The following is a 9,444-nucleotide window of genomic DNA, read 5'->3' on the forward strand; positions in this document are numbered from 1 at the left end:
ACAGCCACTTGGCAAAACTGGTTCACTGTGACGCATGCTTCAGAGCAAGCGCAGGAGAAATCGCTGAGAGCTCGGACGGAGCTTTAAGTACGTCTGGCGGAAGTGACTCTGGAGTCTAACTGGGGGACAGATTAACCTAAGGGACGCGCAGAGGAAGAAGGAAGCAGTGAGGCCGGAAGTAGCTCGAGGGAGCGGCCGCTGCACCTGCGAGGGAGGCGGTGACAGCTGCGGCGTGAGAGCGGCAGGTGCGGCTGAAGAGGTCCCTGAGGCCGGCAAGGATCCGGGCGAGCCCTGGGTCGGAAGTGTCCGGTGAAGTTTCCCCCCGGCAACCGGCGCCACGGCGAGCAGGGCCCCAAGCCGGACCTCCATGGCGGAGTCAACAGCTAGTGTGGGAGCCTCCGCGACGGTCACCGAGACGGAGGTGACTGAGCCGGTGAGAAGGGGGCGCCGACGAGTGGCGGTGGCCGGCGGGGCCCTGCTGCGAAGCGGCAGAGGGACGGGGGTACAGTCAGCGCCATGGCAACCATGGTGATGGAGGAGGAGGAGGAGGAGCCGCCGGGGGCAACCCTGATGGCTGGGTCTACTGCGGTTGTCGTGGCAACCGTGGGTTGGGGGCCTCGGTGGTCGTGAGAAGGGCTGCGGGCTGACACGCGGGCTGCGGCGATCTTCTGGGTGATGGAAGGGAAAGGGTGTGATATCCGGGCCATTGCCTTGAATGGTTTTAAATAGACGATGACAAGTCTATTGGCGGGGGTTAGTCATGCTAACAATATTTCTCTAAATACCAGATTGGGGGCGAGGAGAGAGACGAATAAAGAGAGAGAGAGAGAGAGTTGTGCCTTTTGGTGCTTTGCTTTTAGGCTTCCTGGAAGCATCTTGCTACTGTGAGAAGCCAGGTGCTGGACTTGAAGGACCTTTGGACTGATCCAGCAGGCTGCTGTTTGCCAATGAATTTAGTGGCATGTCTTTAATACATTTTTTGTTAATTCCTCCCCTTTCCCGCAGAGCTCACTGCATCCATTTTATCCCCTGTGAACTGGGAAGGGCTAAGAGATAGTAACTGGCCCAAGGTCACCACCTGAGCTTTTCGGCTGAGTGGAGAATTTGAACTTGGGTGTGTCTTCTTTTATGCAGAGCGCTGCTAACTGCTACAAGGCACTACTTCTCTATTGATGAAAATAGTTGCTGGTTTGTAGGAGCCAGCCTGGCTGCTGAATTGGAAACTTTGGCAATCTGCTTGGGGATCTTGATTGACTGCCACCATAGCATATAGGAAATGTTCTGTGCTGAATAAGTTTGAACTCTGATCATCATGGATATGTTTACATGTAAGCGGTTATTGGAATAAAGATGGAATGTTATCACAAGCGCCTCAGGCTGCTGGATGTCACAATAAAGATATCAAACCATAGAGAGCTCGGCTGGATATGGATAGTGTTACTTAATTCTTTTTTGTAATGGACCATCTAGAAAACAATAAACATCTTCAGTGGTCAGGCCGCCTTGTCACCGTTCCCTACACCTATTGCTTCCCATGGCTGCTTTTCTAATTGCTGTTAGCTCTCTTGATCCATTGTGCACATGCAGTTTCTGAAAATGGCAGCAACACCCAAATATACACAGCATAATTAGTAAGCAAAGGGATTGCGGTTGCAAAGGCAGCAGCAAGTGGATAAGTGGAGAACACTTATAATAAGAATCAAAGGGGGTTCCGTAGGTAATTGGTTGTAGGCACCATGGCAACTTGGAAGAGGTTATAGAGGTTCAATAGGCAGCAAAACCCACTGAACCTGCTGATTATGGGAGCCACTTTTCACGCTGACTAGAGAATGAAACATCCTGGCAGCTTCTCTACTCCAGTCAGTGAGCTGTGGAGTTCAAAGTTGAAGTAATGGCTCTGCTCTAAGCCTCACTTGCACTGTATTGTCATACCTTTATGCCACCAAATATCGGTGGGGCTATAACAAAAATGTCTGTTTCAGCCTAGCCTCGCCCACTTCCGTCAGGAAGCTCAATCGATTTGTAATAACAAGACTAGTACATAGAACTAGTTTCTGGCTTCAGTTAAAGTAGGGCTAAATATCCCTCTCCCCACTTATGCAGGATCATTTGTCCCTCACAAAAGTGGGGAGAATATACAGTGACTTGTTGGGAATCTTAAGAATTCTCTTTGTACCTCCAAATGCAAGGTGACTGAGGTTTCTCTCTCTCTAAGAAAAAACAAAAATCAAGACTTGCAGATGCATCAAGTGGGGTGGCCAATGGGGTCAGCCATTTTTCTTTCCTCTGAGAATGCCTCTGGGAACAATGTGACATCATTACATAAGGTTGTTCCCATGGTGCATTCTGTTCCAGGAATGTAGATAGTGTCCAGCTTCAATGCATTAGTGTGTGTTTTAGAAAAGAGAAATTCTTGGCCACCTTGTATTTAAAGGTAAGAAAATAGATAAAATTTACCCCTAACTAAAGGTTAATCAAATCTTCAGGGGGCATTTTTGACCCACCTCCCAAAATGTTCAGAAAGTTCAATAGATTTTTTTTTCTAATTCTCTGTTGGATTGAAAGTGAGTTGCTCATAAAGATCAATGGAGAAATTCATGATTTTGGCACAGCTGTGATTTGGCTTACTGCATTTCTCCCCATTCCCCCTAAAAGGTGGCAGCAAAGATATATAACACAGTGGCCTAGCAAAAAAAGTGGTGCACTTCATAATAAAAGCACGGGACGCTGCACATACAAAGGATATCCTATGAAGTTAGGAAAGCATTCCTAATGTTCTCAGAATCATGGCTGATTATGCAATTATTTGGAGGATAAATTTAAATGTATCTCAGGTTCTATGGGTGTGATTTAGATTTTCGGTATATTAAGATGTCTGTTGTTGGCAATACATACCTATTTTACAACCCATGCTTCCTTAGTCTATAACTTGGGGCTGGTCACCAAAAGATAATTATTATGAGCTGTGCTGGATAGAACAGCCGTTCACTGCAGTGAACTGCTATTGACTGATAGATCACCATTGCAAGAAGAGTTGCATCAGCAGCTTGTGCAAGTGCAGAAGTGTGTTATTAACATGCACTGCATGGTGTTTTTATGATGACCACTGTGCCACTCATTAGTGTGAAATCAGAGAATGTTTTGAGACTTCATATGGATTTTAGCCATATTAATGGTACAGTACATTAAATTGTATTAATATATGCCATTACATTGTAGTAATGCTGTACGTTTTCTTGCTGCCTTGCTAGTGCTCTTTATGCTAGTATAAAAATGCAAATTGGATTCAAAGAATTTGAAATCACATTATGTGGAACTGCAGGGGTTTCAATATCGATTTCTATGGGCTGCTCTCATTTCTGCCCACCCCCATACACAAAATGCATCTCCAACGAGAACATGTAAATCATGTACCTAGACAATGAGTTGCATCTCTCTGTTTTTTCTTATTTCTGTAGCAAGTTCCATGGCATGAAGATATTGTGGTATGCACGGGTGGGTTTTGATTTGAAAAACCAGGAGAAGCTACTGTAGTTAAGCCTTGAACATGCATGCACCCACCCACCCCATCCTCTTCAATTATACACAGATTCGTTTGCAGAGGTACAGGGTTTCCTGTTTGTGTAGAAAGTGATCCTTGAGGGTAGGAAGTTTAAAAATCAGGAACTCGTATATTGAATGGGGTAGTGGTAAACCACTTTTGGTTATGTGTAATGCAAACTCTTTCTCTGCCTTTCCACTCCAAGGAGAATCGCAGCCTCACTATCAAATTGAGGAAACGAAAACCGGCCAAGAAGGTGGAATGGTCAAGCGACACAGTAGACAATGAACACTTGGGACGGCGCTCTTCCAAATGTGAGTCACACACTTCTCTTCCTCTACTGCTATGAGATACCAGGGCCTTCTTTATTTCCCCACGTGTGAGCTGTATTCCTGGATTGGTCTTAACTGGTTAAAGGTGCAACCCTATGCATATTTAGATAGGGGGGAAAGTCCTACAACCCTCAGCATGAGCCATCTTTTGTCCTCCACATCTGTTCCCAGCTTTCACCAGCACATTGCCCCAGTTGTCATGATTCCTTGTGCTGCTGTGCATTTCCATATGGTACTGCTATGTGCTGCTGTGCGTATGTGTACAGTAGTGTATGGAAACTTGGGTAGCTACTACTGGGTAGCTGGAACAGCAGAGAGAAATTGGGAGCATTGTGCATCTAGCTTCCTTATTGGATAGACTCAGCAAGCCTGATATATAGCCTGTGGACTACCGGCCTTCGGCTAACAATTTATTACTGCTATTCTATTGTTATCCCACCTTTTCTCCAAGGAGCTCAGGGCAATGTACATACCCCCGACACACACACACACACACCCCTATTTTAATATTTTATCCTTCCAACAAACCTGCATGGTAGTTAGAGTGAGAGATGGTATATGGAAGCGGAGTCTGTTGGCACAAGGATAACCAACGAACAGGTTCTAGGCCAGATCCAAGTTATGGGATAACTTCATTTGGCCTCTGGTAGTTCTGCCAAATTTAGATCAAGATGTATAAAGATTTGCCCGTAGTTCCACTTGAAAAAGGAAACACTTCCACGCTTTAAGAAACAAGCTGTTCCACAGTACATTAAAGCAAGGTGTAACATGTTCCTTATGTAAAAATGTTTTTAATTATATCTGAGCCTGAGTGGATCTGTTCCATAATGAAGAAGCCTTTCCTTCTAGACGGCGCTAACTCTGTTACAAAACGTGTCTACTCATGAGGGACTTGGTTTTGTTGGCAAGACATTTTCTGGCCCAAAAGCTACTGTCTGGTATTCTTGGGGGCCCTTTAGTCATCCTTAGTTGACCCTTCCCACTCTAGTGTTTCAGAATTAAGAATGGGAGTTGTGCGTTCAGCTTCCTGGGTGTGGGAGTAGCTGAGGGGGAATCCTTGGTAGAATACATGTGAGGAACTCCTGCAATTATATTCTGCTGATCCTCTGGCTCCAGGGAAAGCTAATGGCTCCCTATAATGGAAATGGCCCATGTCTATCTTCTAATATAACAGGGATGGGAAAAGTGTGGTCCTTCAGATGTTGTTGGACTGCAACCTCCCATCGTCCCTAGGGCTCAACGAAGTTGCAGGCTGGCAACATATGGAGGGCCTCACATTTCCCACACCTGCAATGTAACCTCTTCGAGCTTTCTCTCAAGGGCAAAACTTCGATTGGAACCGATAAGCTCTGGAGACGAAAGGCTGCTTAGGCCGTTCTGTTCGGAGAAGCTGTTATTGCTGCCAGCAGGAATTGCAGCGACTCAGCATTTCCGATTAGAAGCTTGAAGGTGGCTTCAGGGGGAGGGGATGAGAGACACTTCCCATAGCAGTGTCTACGCCTTCCCCAACGTCTAGGCTGGCTGGGAATGATGGGCGTTGCAGTCCTGCACTTCACACCTCGAGTGGTATTTTCTTGGTAGAAAGGCAGAGTACAAATCAAATCAGTAAATCTGGAGGGCTGCATTGGCTGCATTGATTGAAGAGAAGAATGATAGCAGCTGAGAGGCCAGAAAGAAGCGTATTACAATATTATACCCAAGAGAGCACAACAACTGTCTTTAGCATTGGCGGCAGAGATTATGCGTGCCAGGGAAAGCATGAGCAGGAAACATTAAAAACATTAACTACATAATTTAAAAGGCTAAATTAAAGAGATGTCCTCACACCCTTTCTAAAAGCCAAGAGGATGGAGATATTTTAGGGTATTACTTGGGTGGTTTTGACTAAGGAATCTGTTCCAGGCCTTAGAGCTTGTGCTTGGCATGCAGGCAGTCCCTGGTTCAATCCCTGGCATCTCTAGGTAGGGAAAGAAAACTGCTGCCCAAAGCCCTGGCCATAGGAGGAGCAGGGAGAGAAGAAGTGGTAACCCAATTCTTCCTCTCTCAGGGCGCTTCTGTCTGCTGGCTGAGCCGTGTATTAAATTGCAGGCATGCAGTTCATTGTTGGTTTTAGATCAGGGGTGGACAGGAAGTAGAACTCCAGATGTTTTGGATGTTGACTTCTAGTATTCCCGTCCACTGGCCCTGCTGGCAGAGACTTCTGGGGCAGCAAGTCCAAAACATCTCGAGATCTATCTTATGCCCATCCCCCTTTTAGACTATATGCAGCATGTATTGCTGTTGTGGTTTACAATGCTGTTATTGTGTATTATACAAATCTGAATAAACAATAGACTAACAGTCTGCCGCTGCTTCTTGAGTCTTGAGACTCACAAGTGGCATGAATTACAATGCAGTTAATGTTGTACAGGGAGAAATGTTCCGAGATTGTCTGCATCTTTTTCCTTTCCTTTTTTCCAAGAGTGGGTTTTACAGGTAGATGGGAGGAACAATTGGCTGGTCTCCCCCCACCTACCTCACAATGCTCTATGAATGTTAATTAGTGGCAGACTTACCTCATCCTCTCTTCCTATTTCTGTGTTTCTTCCTTTTTTATTCTTCCATCCCTTCTGCCCTTTCTTCACTGCTTCTCCTTAATCACTTACCATCTTGGTTTGTACCTTCTTGTTTTCCTCATAATTTCCTCCATTGCCTCTTCCTTTTCCATCACAATTTGCAATTTTCCCTCTCCTGAGCCTTGGCTCTTATTCCCACTGCCACTCATATTTATGGTTTCCCTCCCTCTCCCTCCTGCAACACAGGCTGCTGCATCTATGAGAAGCCACGGGCTTTTGGCGAGAGCTCCACAGAGAGCGAAGACGAGGACGACGAAGGCTGTGGCAACGCCCACTGCATCCGGGGCCACAAGAGAGGCCAGCGGGGGAAGGCGCAGGGTAAAGCCGGTGGCCCAGCAGAGAGCAGCCCCCAGAAGTCGGAGCCGCCTGACCAAAACCACGCCGCGGCCATGCAACACTGAACCCTGCCCTGCCGTGGGGTTGGGGGGAGAGCCCCACCTCCTACCCTGAGCAGGGACTGATGCCGCCCCAACTCTGGGGCAAGGGGGAGGGAGGGGAGGGGAGGGCTCACGCATCCTGTGCTGGTGCTGACACTGCCTCGACTCTGGGGGGAGGGGAGGGGAGGGCACATGCACCCAGCTCCCCGTCTGTCTCTTGCCAGTGCTGCTGCTGTCGTCTTATCTGTCCATCCGTGGCTGGTGAGTCCGTCTGGTGCCGCCCATCCTCACCCCCCACCCCATCCAACGTGGAATGTATTCACAGAGCCTTCTGGGTTCTTTGGCTGGTTTTTTTCCCCTTGCTTCATAATTAAATATTTGTATCGGTGATGAACAAGGTGGGAAACGGGTGCTGCTTTGGAAAGGTCAGTGATAGAGCTGCCTCCAAACCCCTTCTGTTGAACATGCGTTTCCCCGTCTCCTCTCTCTCTCTCTCCCCGTTCCCGGGCTTTGAGTCCACACTTCCACTTTCTGCCTTGTACCTCTGCTCCGACCTACTTTTCTTCCCCAGCCCTGTATGTTCTCTGCCTTTCCATGCTCTGCCCAGGTAATTTTTGCTTGTATGCTCTCTCGCCTTCACTGATCCCTGCTGGCCTCAGCTCCGCTGCTGTATCCTGTAGCTCACTCCAGGTCTCGCCACTGCATGGTTCCTGCGTCTGACACACAGCTGCCTTAAGGGTGCAGCCTTCAGGTCTCCCCACTGTCTTTTGATTTCTGGCGCTTTGATTCCCAACTCTTTGTTGCGACACGGCTACCTTCCTTTGTTGTCTTCAAATGTCTTTTTAAAAGAACGTCCGTCCCCCCTCCTGTGACTGCTTTTTTTAAAAACAACAACAACAACCAACAATGTTTCTTTTTTCGTTATGCTACGGAAGGCTGTAAGATTATTCTTTTCAGGCGGGACAAGGGATTAAGTGAGAAGAACAGGAAGTCCAATGGCTGGGCTGGGGGTGGGGGTGTAGCAACTGCTGCTGGTTCAGGGGTGGGGTCAGGCATCTGGTAGTTGGGGAAGGGGACTGAGAATCGTATGCTGCGGTTGAATCTGGCATCTGACCCTCAAGTCAAGAGGAAAAGCGGCTGGGCTCAGTTTGAAGAAGTCCCACGACTGATTTTTAAAAACAAATCACCCAAGCCTGATCATCTTGCACAAGGAAACGGAAGCCAACCCTGTGTTCAATTTCCATTCTGTAGCTGGAGGTTTACACTGAACCCTGAAATCACGCAACAGGACGCTGTCATTGTGATGTGTTGTGGGGGCACTTCCTTCCCTGGCATGACTCACACAGCACTCAATTGTTCTTTTTACCTGTGGCTCAGTATTACAAGGCAGGTGACTCTAAGTCCTCTCTGGCCTCCACGTGCCAATCTCAGCCTGCTTCTAATTAAACATCATTTTCAACAAGGGAAGCAGTGGAGGGTTTTCCCCAAATGGTTCGGATGAGTACGCGGACCTCAGGCCAGTTCAGCAAGCCCCTTAAGAGCAGCAGATCTCAAACGTCTAATTAGTGCGGTGCCCTTCTTGTCTGACTTAAAAGGTGAAAGCAAGCATAACTCTGCAAGAAAGCCTTGTTTGTTCAAAAGTCTGGCCCTTGGTGGAGGCTATCCCTATGTATTTCTGCATCAGTCACTCCTGGCTGGAGAGCAGGCAGGCAGAGATGCAGCAGGCAACCTCTGTTCAGAAGTGCTTTGGGTTCAGAGAAGCTTTTTCATTGTTTCGTTTGCACAGCACACTGCTCTCTTTCTGCGCAGTGTCTGAATTACAGGGTCGTTAAGGGGGCTTGACACCACCCTACTATTTGTGATAGCTTCTGTTCTTAGACTACAGCTGGGGTAACATACCTTGCCCCCCCCCAACAAAAAAAAATGGAGTAGGAAAGTCGGAGTGGGGCTTGTGAGCTCCCCTACCTTTACTCCTTTAACTTGAATACAGTTTGCAAGTTGCTGTCTTAGGGCAAGCTACCGATCCCCAAATGCAGACAGTGTGGGTGGGTGGACTGTATAGGTCAGTAACTGCCATTCTGGTGCTATTATCAGCCTGTCCTGTTTGAACAAAGGAAGTGCGGTAGTGTGTTCAACTTGCTCATATTGGGCATTAGGGTGATAAGAACCAGGGTGGATTTTATCTGGGGGATCAGCAGTGTCCCTTGGTGGGAGACTGGATATTGAGCAGGAGGGATCAACTGGACACACAGGAATTGCACAAATGATGTATTTACAGGCAGCAACAATATATTGGGCACAACGCTACCCAACAAGATGGCTACACACTCTGGCACTGTCCTAAAAGAAAATTTATTCAATACCTTTAAAAAAATTGCCTGAGAATTAAAATGCAGATGTCTGTGGGGTCATACAGAAGTCTCAGCTTCCTGAGTCACTACAGTAGCTTAAACCCTGCTTAGCTTATATAAATACATATATAATACAAGCTCAGTGTACTGCAACCTGAAATGCCAAATGTTGTCAAGGTCTTTGCAAATGGCATACATTATGCAAGTGTTGTAATTGTTTGATACAGC

The 9,444-nt window shown here is 47.2% G+C and overlaps 1 protein-coding gene across 1 annotated transcript; it reads left to right on the forward strand.

Moving 5' to 3' along the window:
• The first annotated feature begins 187 nt into the window (after window positions 1-187).
• On the forward strand, window positions 188-7,794 carry PPP1R11 (protein phosphatase 1 regulatory inhibitor subunit 11). The gene is made up of 3 exons (XM_063123477.1): window positions 188-433; window positions 3,747-3,855; window positions 6,675-7,794. Exons 1-3 carry the CDS (start codon window positions 368-370, stop codon window positions 6,887-6,889), a joined length of 390 nt encoding a protein of 129 aa, XP_062979547.1. The 5' UTR covers window positions 188-367; the 3' UTR covers window positions 6,890-7,794.
• The last annotated feature ends 1,650 nt before the right edge of the window (window positions 7,795-9,444 follow it).

This window comes from Elgaria multicarinata, chromosome 3 (assembly GCF_023053635.1).
Source record: "Elgaria multicarinata webbii isolate HBS135686 ecotype San Diego chromosome 3, rElgMul1.1.pri, whole genome shotgun sequence".
NCBI lineage: Eukaryota > Metazoa > Chordata > Lepidosauria > Squamata > Anguidae > Elgaria > Elgaria multicarinata.